This window comes from Hyperolius riggenbachi, chromosome 9 (genome assembly GCF_040937935.1).
Source record: "Hyperolius riggenbachi isolate aHypRig1 chromosome 9, aHypRig1.pri, whole genome shotgun sequence".
In the NCBI taxonomy this organism is placed as follows: domain Eukaryota; kingdom Metazoa; phylum Chordata; class Amphibia; order Anura; family Hyperoliidae; genus Hyperolius; species Hyperolius riggenbachi.
In genome coordinates, this window is record NC_090654.1 from 199019276 (window position 1) to 199034601 (window position 15326).

The following is a 15326-nucleotide window of genomic DNA, read 5'->3' on the forward strand; positions in this document are numbered from 1 at the left end:
CACAGAATGACACAGGGGGACAGAGAATGACACCAGAGAACACAGGGGGACAGAGAATGACACCAGAGGACACAGGGGGACAGAGAATGACAGAAGGACATAGAGGGACACAGGGGGACATAGAGGGACAGAGCATGACACAAGGGGACACAGTATGACACAGGGGGACAGAGAATGACACGGAGACACCAGAGAACACGGGGACATAAGAGGACATGGGGACACCAGAGGACACAGTGACAGAGAAAGAATGACACAGGGAGACACCAGAGAACACATAAGGCGAGGGGGGAAGGGCCATAAGATGCCCTTGCACTACAGATGCACCAGGTTTAGTATATATATTTTTTTCCCTGGATTTTGTCCTCTAAAAACAGGTGCGTCTTATAGTCCGGAGCATCTTATAGTCCGAAAAATACGGTAAGTATTGCAAATAAAGGATGTAGTAGTCTTTTAGTAGACCTGTGACAACAAGGTGGTGTGAACTACGACACCACTCGAGTACATTTGCAGGAACCTTGAGTCAGATCTTGATTCCCGTGTTGCATGATTCATTTTTCCTGTACGAATATTGTCCTTGTTTACAGTTGATATAAAGCCAGGTCTCCCAGAATGCTCTGGGAGGAGGATTACACATGGCTAAAAAGCCTTGGCTAGGCATTGCATGGTGGGCAGGGCTATATACCAATATCCAGCAATATATAGATATAGGAAGTGTTTCTGGTGCGGAAACCAGGAAAATTACCATAAAGGTGGGTATCCCCACCCAATAAGTTACTGCATTCTACTATATGTCATTACAGTGCCTCTATAAGTGTGTATGTAGCTAAATCATTCAAAACTCCTTTGCTCCTGCCAGTTAGATATTTGATATTTCTCTTGATCTGTTATGAGGGAGCTCAGGAGCAGCAATTTCTTATTCTTGGCTAGAGATATTTTTTGTATATACCTACAATAATAATGTGTTTTTTTGTTTTATAGAGGAACTGTAATGACATATAGTAGAATACAGTAAATTATTCAGGATACCCACTTTTAAATCAATTTTCCTGGTTTCAGTATCAGAAATGCTTCCTGTCTATTGCTGTATATTGGTGTATAGCCCTGCCCACCCAGTGATGTCACAGCTTAGGCTGATTAGCTATGCGCACTTCCTTTCCCAGAGTGCACTGGGAGACCAGGTGTTTTTTCTGTTCAGCTCAGAACACACAACCATTCCTCAGTGGTGCACCTTGCCAGCAGTAAAGATTTTACCCCCCCTGTGATACATTTCAGAATGTAAATCAGGGAGAGGAAAGATTTTACAGTTGCCAGACACTGACTAAATGACTTATAAACATTGTAAAAAAATAAATAAAAAACAAATAAGCTTTTTTATTTATTACAGCAGCACTGCAGGATTTTGTATTTTAGCATGTTGTGTCCTATTGATCCATTTACTGTTAGAACATGAGGAAGATTTTGAGAAACCTTGCTATAGACAGTGCTACCTTTGTGTGTTCTTCCACCACATCAAGATACAAATACACCTCATCGCGTTATAATGGAATAAAGCCTTATCTAGCAATGAGTACTACCATTCTTTTCAGGAACACGAATATATATATATATATATCTATATATATATCTATATATATATATCTATATATATATATATATATATATATATATATATAGATAGATAGATAGATAGATAGATATATATATATATATATATATATATATATATATATATATATATATATATATATATATATATATATATATATATATATATATATATATATATATATATATATATATATATATATATATATGTTACGGCCAGAACCCGAAGTGTGGCCACTTCTAGTTCTGGCCGGCCACTTCGGGTTCTGGCCGGCCAATGCGCGAAGTGGCCGCAGCGCTGCGGCCAATGTGAGAAATGTTTTGTTGACGCCGTCTTGCCGCGGCCAAATTGATGATGCTTAATTGTAATGAAATGTAGCCGGCGGCAATGTCATAGATGAAGCCGCCGGCTTTCGCGCACTGCCTCTCCCCGATCCACCCTCCCTCCTCTCCCCGCCTCCCATTACAATACATAGCAGCCGGGCGGGGACATGCAGCCGGAGAGTCGTTCGTCGCGGCGGCAGGGGAATCCTGCCGTTCCTGCAGAGCGGGGTGCTGGCAGAAGCGATGTCTGCAGCCTCCCCCGCTCTGCTGCCCCTGCTGCGACGAACGACTCTCCGGCTGCATGTCCCCGCCCGGCTGCTACGTATTGTAATGGGAGGCGGCGGCGAGAGGAGGGAGGGGGGGATCGGGGAGAGGCAGTGCGCGAAAGCCGGCGGCTTCATCTATTCTATGACATTGCCGCCGGCTACATTTCATTAAAATTAAGCAAGTTTGTCATCAATTTGGCCGGGCGAGACGGCTGTAAACATTCCATTTCTCACATTGGCCGCAGCGCTGCGGCCACTTCGCATATTGGCCGGCCAGAACCCGAAGTGGCCGGCCAGAACTAGAAGTGGCCACACTTCGGGTTCTGGCCGTAACATATATATATATATATATATATATCTTTCTTTATATGTGACTGCATTTAGTTTTCACTTTTGTTTCCTTTATCTTAGCCCTTCAGCCAGTAATAACATTCCTCTGATGAGAGTGGTCCAGTCAGTGAAGCACACAAAGCGGAAAAGCAGCAGTGTTATGCAGGAGGGCTGGATGGTACATTACACCAGCAAAGACACAATGGTGAGAGCTGAGTACTATTTACAGGTAGTCCCAGACTTAGAAATGTCCGACATATGAACGACCCGCTGATATGTGCGAGCCCTCTATCCCGTTATGTGATGTCAGGGACTCCTCTTGTGCCTCCGTCTGCCCCCATCCTGTGCGCGGCAAACCCAGAGTATCATACAGCTTGTAAGCTACTCGCCTCCTGGACGGTGTCCATCGCCATGTGACGTTCCTCTCTGCTCACAGTTCACTCTAGAGTTTGGCATCACCTACTGCATGATGCATGTAATTCCTCATCATGCAGGAGGATGTGCCGGGCACTAGAGTGAACTGTGAGCAGAGAGGAATATTGCACAGCAATAAACTCTGGCGTGAAGGTGCGTAGCTTACAGCTGCCAGATGCTCTTGGCTCACAGCGCCCAGGATGGGGGCAGCAGGAGGCAGGGGAGACGGAGACAATACCGGGGGGGGGGGGGATGGGGCAATAAGGAACAGGGAGCCCAGACCAACACCAGGGGAGCACAATAAGGCACCAAGGCAACACCAGGGGGGCACAATAAGCCACAAGAACACAGTGACAACACTGGGGGCACATGGGGAGGGGGGGCACGGAGGACACACCAGGGGGGCACAAGAGAACATTGAGGCAATACCGGGGGGGGGGGGGGGCGCGGGGAGGCACAATAGGGCACAAGAGAACATTAGGGCAATACCAGGGTAGGCACAATACTACTCAGGGGGACATGAAGGAGGCACCAAGGGGCTCAAATAAGCATAGGAGGATATAAAGAGGCGCACAGGACGACACAAAAAGGCACAGGGGGACACAAAGGGGGGATAGAAGGAAGCAAATAGAGGGACACAGGGGGATCAGAGGTGGCACAGAGAGGAACACTGGAGGCATGGTGGGGCAGGGGCAGAGGTGGAACAGTGTAATGACCTAAGAACAGATTCAGATTATGAATGAACCTACAGTGCTTATTTCGTTATTAATCGGGGACTACCTGTGTTTACTGAAGGGGAGTAAAAACTTTGCCAGTTACTATTGCAAAACCACTAATTTATACCATAGCTCATTCAGCTTATTTTTATTTCTGTCTGTTTTCTATGACAGAGGAAAAGGCATTACTGGAGACTGGACAGCAAGTGTATAACCTTATTTCAGAATGATACTGGAAGCAAATACTACAAGGTAAGACAAGTTATTTCATTTATGTCACAACAGCTGAAATGCCAGAATAAACTACATTTTAGAATGTAATGTCACACTCCTTTTCCATTTTTTTTAGGCACACCTTCATCTTATTTGATTAGACATTGAATAGGAATGGCATTTGTAACCTTTGCCTTCAAACGTTATCCAATTCAAAACTGTACTTTCAAAATACATAGAAATTGTAGTGCTGGCTAGTTCAGCAATGCTCTGTAGTTCTCCCAGCTGTCCTTTCTCATAGTGTGTGTGTGTCTCGTCTCCTCACCTAATCTGTAAATTTTAACAATAGGTGGTGCATGTATCCGCACATGTTGCGTAATTTTAGACTATGGGGCTAGAAGATGACAGAAATAGGAATTGGCATTGTGGTTACAGCTTCAAATTTATGGTCAGGTCTGTAATAGGTGATTAGACTGCACACTGACTACTGAACTGTGGAAATGGTCTGCACCAATCGATATAGACCAGATATTTGTATTTTAAATATTCGATTTTGTGGCTTTAACTACACTCTCAAGCCAGCTGACCAATTCATCTATTAAGGAGTCATGAGATAATACTGCTGTGCTTAAATTTGAAATGCAAAGAGGTTTTGGAACTTATCTTTTAAAGTCACCCTGTAGTGAGAGGGATACGGATATATGCCATATTTTTTTTCTTTTACTAAATGTTAGTTGCTTGGTGGTCGGACTGATCTTTTCAGCCTTAGTAGTGTCTGAATAAGACACCTGAGCCAAGCCATGTGGTAAGCATGGTTAAGTTGTAGTCATAAGGTGAATCATTTGTGGGGTGGTGAAGCATGTCTGTAAGATATAGCTACCTCTTTGGGCACTGGTAGCAGTCCTTGCCACCAAACATACAAGATGTAGGTACACAAAAGAGCAGTTCACCTGGCACTCAGCAAGCGGGGGTGAAGTAAACAAATGCACCTTTAAATTGGCGTATAATCCATCCGTATTCTTTGGCAGCACTAGTGGCTTATGAGTTCAGCAAGCAGCGTGCATCAGGTATCTGGTAAGAAACACATTTGCAATTGAAAGTACAAAAAAGACAGTCCGTGCACCACCGCTATGGCTGCTTTATCCCCTTGGTTCGCCACGTTACAAATGAAAACATGCCCACATCGTGACAGTCAATAAAGGAAATCAAACGTTAGTCTGAAGTTTGTGCTGGGATGGATGGGGGAGGGTGACCAGGGGATGGATGGACGGCACAGAAGCGGCGCTTGCTCACGTGCGTATGTCCAAACATACAAGATAGCCTGCAGTTCTGCATCTGCTTACGGTCCTTTCTTCCATGTCTTCCTTTTGGAATGAGGGAAAAGCCCATTTGTGCACCATCCATGGCAGCGCTATAATGAATGCTTTAGTAGTGCTATCCTAAGTCTGTCCTTGTCCTAAAGAAACGTACTCTATTATCCCTGCTACTCATGGGCTATCACACTTTAGAGCCTGTTTAGTAGGGCACCAGTGAAGCAGAAAGTTATTTCTGCTTTAATGGGAGATGATTTCTAACAACAAGGCATTGGATTCCACTTTTGCCATGTACTGAAAGCAGAACTGTTGGATTTATGGAGACTAGAAAAACACTTTAAGGTGAATCATAGTAACAGCAAATGTATAAAGCTCATCTTAGCTGATTGTGCCCAAGTTTCTACTTCCTATATTCCGCTGGAGGAAGAGGAAGTCACATAAAGGCGCGTCAGAGAGTTGGGTGCATTGTACATTAAAAGTGTTAGAGACACCGGATCCGGAAGACTGCAAGGCAACTGGTATTGTTTAAAAGGAAATAAATATGGCAGCCTCCATATCCCTCTCACCTCGGGTTCCCTTTAAGATGACTAGTGTGGAAGTACAGCAGACTGCGAACAAAATGCCAAACCATCAGATCGCAAAACAATGCTGGATGTAGGTGAAGTGTTGTAGATTCGAGGATATACTTGTTCCTAGTTCTGTACACACTGCTGACTATGAACGATTATCTGCCAAAGTGATCCGTCATGATGGTCTTTTGCAATGCCCAAGGGGCATTGTGGATCGTTCATTTAAGACATTGTTTGTCTTTCAATTTTGAACGAGCTCTACATTGAGTCGTTCATAGTTTGATTTGAGTGTTATTTCCTTGCTGTGTGTACGAGGCTTTAGTTATGTGGTATTTAATGAACTGTAAACTGCATGGGTAGTTAACGTAGAACCAGAACACTCGTTCCTGTTCCCGAATAAGGTAAACGTATTTACTGTGTGGACTGGAGAGTAGGAAGTGGTGGTGTGCTGTGAAATGCAGATAGACTGACATTACTTGAGAAGGTCTCTAGGACGTCCACGGAGCAGAAAAGGATTAGAATGAAATGGGGCCTTAGGCAAGATAGCAGTTTTTGCCCACCGCTGATAATCACCTGGCTTTTTTAGTAAGATTTGGTGGGTCTAGCATCTTCCAGGCCCCTAGACTCTCTCCAGGCCCTTGAAAACTGCCTAGTGTATGAGCCCCCGGTGTCCTGTGTTGGAAAAACTGGGGATTTTATACTATCACTGATATCTATTGTTTGACTTTATTCTCTTTTGACAGGAAATCCCCCTTTCAGAGATCCTACTCCTGGAATCCACTAAGAACCTCTCTCTGCTTCCCCCTGGTGCAAATCCCCATTGCTTTGAAATCACAACGGCTAATATAGTATACTATGTGGGGGAGAGCCTTCCTCCTGTGACCATTCCTGACCCCGGAAATAACAGTGTGGTGAACAGTGGTGTGGGAGCAGAAGTGGCACGGACGTGGGAGATAGCCATTCAGCATGCACTGATGCCAGTCAATCCCAAGGGAGCAAACGGGGGAAACATCCAGCACCGTACGTGCTTTTTTCAAGTAAAAAATAAACGTTATAAATGTTTTATTGTTGGTGAAAGTGTATTTAGAGCAATGTTACATTTGCACTGACCTAGTCTTTCCATCAATTTCTCCCCAGACTATTTCCAAGCCTGTTTTGTCCCTCCCACACAGAGCCTGGCAGTGGATTCATTGTCTGATGCCAGCCAATGTGTGGGAGATGCATGCAGCCTTTATGGCAGTCACCAAGGGCTTTTACTGATAAATATGCTTAAATATTTATGTACATCTACATCTGTGATCTAGACAGCAAAGCAAGTAATGTGCACAGTACTGATTCTTATGATTAAAGGAATTATGTCATTTACTGACTTGGAGAAATAGGCTTATTTTGGTAGCAACCATATAGGTCCTTCTTTTGTTTATCAGTACAACGGTGGCAGTTCAGTATTTGGTTGCCTGGAAAGCAGATTTCTCACAACAGTTCTACTGTTGTCCAAGGGGTACTATGTAAGACAGAGATGTATAAGTATTCTATTGTGGACATTAATAAGCCCTATTGTAACATTCAAAACTCATTTAATGAGAATTTCTAAGAAAAGGGATATTGGTAGAAAAAAGTAATACCTTTTAATGGCTAACTGATGAAGTTGAATTATTTCTGGGATTTAGTCCCCTTCTTCGGGCATATTTCCAGATGTTAGCTGAAGTAAAACACTGATGCAGGTAAATAGTAAACATGTAGATGGCAGTTGTGTTGGTTACTGTTTAGCAGTTAGATGTCAGGTGATCAGCAAGCTGGAGCCAGAGAGTTCATACAAGCACACATGTATTCTAGCAGGTTTCTGAAGATCATGAAGCCAAGTCAATCATGTTAAATAAGGAGTCATGAATCCCATTCCACAATTTAAACCTTCTGTGGAATTGTGGAATGAGATTCATGACTCCTTATGTAACATGATTGACTTGGCTTCATGATCTTCAGAAACCTGCTAGATTTCATGTGTGCTTGTATGAACTCACTGGCTCCAGCCTGCTGATCACCTGACATCTAACTGCTAAACAGTAACCAGCACAACTGCCATCTACGTGTTTACTATTTACCTGCATCAGTCACTTCAGCTAACATCTAGAAATATACAAATTAAAGGACCACTACTGCGAAAGATTTCATTTTTTATCACCCCCACAGTAGTTACACCAAGCATATAGAAGGCTCACTGTGCCATTTATTTTAATATCTAATATGTAGAAGGTAAAGGAAAGAAAAACACAGGGAGGTCCAGGAGCCCACTTTGGTGCAATACCGTTAGTTGGAAAGATAATTTTTCAAAGATGTAGAGATAATATACTCACAAAGGTAGGTTGCTATATGAGGCAACCACTCGTTCTCGCATGTGGGGAGGTATCGTCCCCACTCGGCCTTGATAATTGGTCGCAGCTCCAAGAGAAAATGGGATCTATCACTAACTATTGTCTGATATTGATCTTCCCCCACCACGGGGGTACTAGTATTTTTTTGAGAAATTTGGAGGCGCCCGGTTGAGAATGTATTTATTTATTAGTTGAGTTTGAACTTTATCTGGTAGAAAACAGCAACAATGAAAAGTCGTCCCCTTGAGGGAAGTAAAACGAATGGAGGTATGTAATGAAAGAAAACTTCGTTTTTATTGGTGCACAAAGACAACGCGTTTCACGGCTTAAGCCGCTTCCTCAGGTCAATAGTAGTGCCTTTTATCGGTCTAGAACTGGTGTCCGGGCGCCCGGTCTGATTCATATGATTCATATGAATCAACAAAGAGCAGAGCAGCTTGTGAGTCTTTGCATGCAGGCAAGAACATTGGTGGTTGGATGGATGGGGAGAGCGGCTCCAGCGTGATTGGACAGTGGGAAGGTGCTGCTGAGAGCTGCTCCTCTGGTTGGCTGACATGTTGAAAGTGCGGGCCAGAAGAACAGCCAGGTACAGTGAGTTTCCATCGGGTTATGGCCGTTGGGGCCAAGAAAAAAAAGGCCTATACCATTTGTTATTTACAACGCTTGCCAAGGGGTTCCCCCTATGATGGGATTACAGTTACAGAAGTCCGTCAGGGCTAGTGCAGGGACTGACTCATAGAGGATACAGTGACATGTGGATAGTTAAAGGGCCATATTAGATATTGAAATAAATATCACAGTGAATCTTCTATATGCTTGGTGTAACTACTGTGGGGGTGTTAAAAAATGAAATCTTTCGTGGTAGTGGTCCTTTAAATAGAAAGCTACGGGATATCTACCTCAAATACATATATATCCGTCTCACCTTATATATTGGATACTATTAAATAAAGCGGGTTAAGGGAGCCAGGAACTGAAATTCATCAATAATCGATGTATTATTCAATATTCAGTATCAAAAAACAGTGATCAAGACACATATAAACACCCCCCCCCCCCCATAAAATAACGTTTTGCCAATGACCTGAATGCATATGCAAACACTATGAGTCCAAGGAGTGCACGCCCATCAAAAAAGATTCACAGCTGTAAATTGTATTGCAATAGATTTCTCTTCAGGCCCAAAATTGTATGATATTGGCAAATTGTGGCATCCGGACAATATGGAAAGTGTAGGTCAAACCCCGTGTGCTTACATCTATTTGCACGCTTCTGTGCATAGTACACACATACATGCTCATTACTGACATAAGTTATATGTCAAACCTCTCAAGCCGGTATCCACAAAGCGAGATCATCGCCAACATACAGCATATGCTGCCCGTTAAGCATAGACCAGTAGTGCATAATTGTATTGCAGCTCAAGGTGAGAAATTTTTGCTAAAGACTCACGGAACCCAAAACTTCCAAGCGGGTGATTGCATTCATCCAAGCAGGTGAAGGTGGCTACATCAGCCCTGGATTCCGGCGTCTCCATGATGTAACAGCAGGAGACAGCGGCAGCCTGGCGAGAGGAAGAGCATGGAGGCACGGGGGACCAGCTCCGCCCACACTGGGACGTCACAAACACGTGAAGCGTTTCGTCCAATGAACTTCATCAAACGTGACGTCACAGCACACCCGCCCCCTTCTTATCCTTCTGCGGGGCGAGTACGTGCAATGAATATGTGAAGCTTAAAAACAAATGTAGTGCGAGTACCAAGGATGAGTTAACCCAATTTGTGGATGATTTGATCCAAAATAATCTTAACATTTTTGTTACTTTTTGATGTAGCAAAGTGGCAATTCCATTTTTGGCCTTGAATATTAGAAAATAAGGGGAAGCCCTAACCACGTGTACGTTCAGGAAGCCCACTGTGGGTAATGCCCTCTTGTTAGCTTCCAGCTCTCACTTACCTGCCCAAAAGTGGGCAGTACCCACTGGTCAGTTTTTGCGATTACGCAGAATTTGTATTAATAGAATTGAGGATTTTAAGAATGAGGCAAGTGAGTTGAGGGCAAGGCTGCTAGCAAGGGGGAATCCTAATAGAATCATTATCACTGCCTATCATAGAGCTTTGGCCCCATAATAGGAAAGATTTATTGAATAAGAAAGAGAACCTGTCAACTAAAACTGAGAATAGTGATACATCCATGTCTAGAATTGCAACTACCTATGGGGCACATTTTGATGAGGTAAGATCTGTATTATCTCGACAATGGCATTTATTGACCAGAGATCCACTCATTCACAAGATTGTGAGAGATTATCCCCATATGGCTGCAAAGCGTAGCACTAATGTGGGGATCTGCTCATACATAGTGAATTTAATTGTGAAAGAAAGAAAAAAAAAAGTAATAGAAGAAAAGGAATTTATACCTGTGGAGGATGTAAAATGTGTAGATTTGTCCAACAGGGAAATACTTTTTACAATCGTGATAGATCATCAATTGTGTAACTGAAAAAGTCATCTACCAGATTTGATGTCCATGTGATTTAATTTATATTGGAAAGACTAAGGGCCTGTTTCCACGACCCCTGAATGCAAGAATTGATGAGCATATATCTAATAAAAGAACTACAATTGATAAAAAAGAAAGACTGCACACAGTGCAGACCCTAGGGGGTTAAAAGTTATGGGAATCCATAAGTTTAACATAAGCCCAAGGAGAGGAGACTATGATAAGCAGCTCCCCGGGAAAGAATCATATTGGATCTGTCAATGTGGTAGTCTACATCCGTTGGGTCTGAATAAAGATCTCAATATAAAAGCATTCCTGTGAACGTTGTGATGTAATCCTGCATCCATATGCCTGCTTGCATAAATACAGACAGTGATTCCACACTACATTTGTTTTTAAACTTCACATATTCATTACACGTACTCACCCCTCTGTAGGTATATAAGGGGGCGGGTGTGCTGTGAGGACGTCACGTCTGAGGAAGTCCATTGGATGAAACGCGCCACGTGTTTGTGACGTCCCAGTGTGGGCGGAGCTGGTCCCCCGTGCCTCCATGCTCTTCCTCTCGCCGGTCTGCCGCTGTCTCCTCTTGTTACATTGTGGAGACGCCGGAATCCAGGGCTGATGTAGCCACCTTTACCTGCTTGGATGAAAGCAATCACCTGCTTGGAAGTTTCGGGTTCTTTGAGTCTTTAGCAAAAGTTTCTCACCTTGAGCTGCAATACAATTACGCACTACTGGTCCATGCTTAATGGGCAGCATATGCTGTATGTTGGCAATGATCTTGCTTTGTGGATACCAGCTTGATAGGTTTGACATATAACTTATAATGTCAGTAATGAGCATGTCTGTGTATACCATGCACAGAGGCGTGCAAATAGATGTAAGCACACGGGCTTGACCTACACTTTCCATATTGTTTGGATGCCACAATTTGCCAATATCATACAATTTTGGGCCTGAAGAGAAATCTATTGCAATACAATTTACAGCTGTGAATCTTTTTTGATGGGCGTGCACTCCTTGGACTCATAGTGTCTGCATATGCATTCAGGTCATTGGCAAAACGTTATTTTATTTGGGGGGGGGGGGGGGGGTATATGTGTCTTGATCACTGTTTTTTGATACTGAATATTGAATAATAAATTGATTATTGATGAATTTCAGGTCCTGGCTCCCTTAACCCTCTTAATAACATCTGGGAATATGCCTGAAGAAGGGGACTAGATCCCAGAAAGCTTGCATAATTTAACTTTATCAGTTTGTCGTTAAAAGACTTATTTTTTCCATCTACATAATTTGTTTGGCTAACACGGTACAGAAACATTTTTACTACTAACAAAAGGGATGAAATCTGGAGTTTTATTGAGACTTTACCTTCCACAGCCTCCTTGCTAACAGCAGCAAGATCTTAGGATTAAAGATCTTCCATCAATGTGGGGTTCCCTTTTGCAGTTATATTTTAAAAAGGCCCTACAGTCTTAGTCTTCACAAGGAGGTGACAATGTAAATTTTATATATATATTTTAAAGGATAACCGAAGTGAGAAAAAAAGTTACTTATCTTAGATCCTTACAGAGGCTCCGGAGTCCTCCAATAGCACATGGTTTCAGCGCAAGGTCCCGCTATACCTATTCGACTCAACACAAGTTTCTTCTGGCCACAAATGGACGTGGACAAGAGCATCTGTGCTGGTTCTGCGTGCACAAGGTCCATACATACCTAGTAGAAAGAAGTGCTTATGCACACTCAAAAAAAGATGCATGACCAGCTTTTTTCTATTGGGCATGTGCTGACCTTACTGGATTGTGCCCAGTCTAGATGAACGGGTGAGCTTGTCCACAGCCATGGGCACAGCTAAAGAAAATGAAGAAAGACCTTGCTTGGGCTAGAAGGATCCGGAAAGCCTCTGAACCATCCAGAGGCTTCCAAATAGTGAGGTAAATATCTAACACACACACACACACACACACACACACACACACACACCCCACCACCACAACTTTAGTTAAGGTGCACCAGAGACGTACAGTGCTTAAGATTTGATACTTACCTCGGGCTTCCTTCAGCCCCATAAGCTTGTCTGAGTCCCACGCCGTCCTCCCGCGGTCTGCTGTTCAGCCACAATCAGCCCCGATAAAATGCTCAGTCGGGTCCAGTCTGAGTCTTCTGTGCATGCACAGACCTCCCTCACATGCACAGTGGACCCGGACTGACGTGACTGAGCCAGTTACCGGGCCTTATCGCAGGCAGCTGAACGGCAGACCGCGGGAGGATGGAGAGGAACTCAGGTGAGCTTATGGGGCTGGAGGAAGCCCCTGGTAAGTATGAAATATTTAGCGTTGTACATCTCTAGTTTCCTTTAAAGAGAATTTGAACTAAGAACATGAAGGCTGCAGTCTTTAATCCCTTGTAAAAATTGCTTTCACGCTATTTGGCTTTAGAAGCATCTGGGTCATACACCTGCATTAAAGGACCACTGAAGTAAGAATCATGTGCAGGCTGCCATATTTATTTCCTTTTAAACAGTACCAGTTGCCTGGCACCCTGCTGATCTCTTTAGCTGCAGTAATGTCTGAATCACACATCTGAAACGAGTATGTGACTTATCTTGGTCAGAATGACATGCTTTTATGGCTTAAAGGGACTCCGAGCTCACAATAAAAAAGAAAGTTAAACTCACCTGGGGCTTTCTCCAGCCCAGTGCTGGTCGGGAGGTCCCACGACGGCGTCATGGCTCCTCTCCAACACCCCGATCCGGAATGGCTGACAGGCCACAGCCCGGGCGACACTCTCCCGAGTGTCTGCGCAGTACTTTCACGCCGGCCGCCGTGATGACGCGAGGCGGCCGGCGTGTGACGTCATCCGCGTCATACGCGGAAGGAGCAGCCCGACACTCGGGAGAGTGTCGCCCGGGCTGCGGCCTGTCAGCCATTCTGGATCGGGGTGTTGGAGAGGAGCCAGGACGCCGTCGTGGGACCTCCCGACCAGCACTGGGCTGGAGAAAGCCCCAGGTGAGTTCAACTTTCTTTTTTATTGTGAGCTCGGAGTCCCTTTAAAGTATTCGAGGCAGATGATCGGCAGGACTTCCAGGTTATGAATATTGTGTAAAATGAAAGAAGTATGGCGCCTTGATATCCCTCTATAGTCATGTTCTCTTTAAGCAACCAGCCTGTAGAACTGGAACACCTAAGTTGCCATAGTGGGTCAGTGACTCAGAAGACAGGACCCATGTCATTATCTTTTTCATTTTAACTCGCCCTACAGTCCTTTTTAGTTTTCATTTAAAATTAATTCACACTAGAACATCATTTCAAGATCCACTTGTGAATAGGTCTGACTGGACGACGATCTTTTCTGGTGCAGGACTTGCCCACCCTATAGAGCCCACCCTAGTAAGGGGTGCTTAGTTTAATAAGAGGTTGCTGTGGACTTTTAGTTGACTTCTGTTGCATTTTACGTAATGAGGCGCCTATTGCTCTCTTCTCTTCTATTTCTATGAGGAATACATACACCCTCACCTGAGCTCTACATAAGTAGCTTTACTATGACTGCCAATATTAGCAATAATCAATGATTTGCAAATGTGTCCCTGACACGACTTCATGCAATTTGTTTTGCCGTTTTCATGAAGATCTCCCATTGACTTGCATACAAATCCTGCAATTTTGCCATGATTTTACCGCAATTTTTAATGCAAGTCAATGGGGGGTGTTTTTTAAAAACTGCAGACGCTTTTTCAGTGCTTTGCTGATTGCCAGTGATGAGCAATGCTGCCAATGTATACCTATGGGGAAAAAAACAAACAATAACACTGGATGCATTCACACTGCAGCGTTCAATTGCAAATGCGGTGCATACAGCGTCTTTGAGGCGATTGCACAGTAATTCTCTGTCTAATGAACGGAAATCACAAGTGCAAATCGCACTGAATCGTGAGATTTTGCCCACCGAGCGTGATCGCTGGGCAAGCGCAGAGTGTGAACTAGCCCTCAGGCCTTTCATTTTTAGCTCCCCCTGATGGTTTATTGTTACACAGGCTTTAGTATTTCCCAGGCCAGTGGAGATTTCAGATTACTAGTGTGGGCTTTTATAGTGCCTTTCTTATCTATATCCCTGTATTGGGAATGAAGTTTTCACTAGTAATAGTCAATGCGATGCAAATAATTTGGAGTTGAAGCAGAATTATGCAAATTAATGCAGCTTGAAAATAAATCAATCTGATCCTGCTGAGGAAAAATGTGATAGGCCAATTTTCAGGTGGCATACAAAATTTGCATAGTCTTGCATCAACTCGAATTTACATATCATTGACTATCCCTAGTGTTCACTTCAAAGACTGCAATTATCTATTTGTAATTCTTAATTAACCAGCTTGCCATGCACCACATATATATTGTTTTCACTCACCAGGGGCGTAGCAATAGGGGGTGCAGAGGTAGCGACTGCATCGGGGCCCTTGGGCCAGAGGGGCCCCGAAGGGCCCTCCCTCAACTAAGGTATTAGCTTTCTATTGGTCCTGTGCTCATAATAATCACTTCTATAGATGCTTTGAATGGTGGTAATCATTAACAAACTGCTCCCCATCCCCTTCTTGCACCTCTGACACTGTAGTTGCCATTGGCAGGTTTTGGTGTGCTGTATCAATTGTTATGTATAGAGTGCTTAGGGGGACCCATTGTAAAACTTGCATCGGGGC

The 15326-nt window shown here is 43.7% G+C and overlaps 1 protein-coding gene across 1 annotated transcript in view; it reads left to right on the forward strand.

Annotated features, from left to right (window-relative positions):
• The window catches only part of PRKD1 (protein kinase D1), a 256322-nt gene that overhangs the window by 197541 nt on the left and 43455 nt on the right, over nt 1-15326 (forward strand). Inside the window, exons 7-9 of the mRNA XM_068253887.1 lie at nt 2610-2733; nt 3833-3910; nt 6497-6773. Of these exons, the coding sequence (XP_068109988.1) occupies nt 2610-2733; nt 3833-3910; nt 6497-6773 (479 nt within the window). The remainder of the gene's footprint in view (nt 1-2609; nt 2734-3832; nt 3911-6496; nt 6774-15326) is intronic.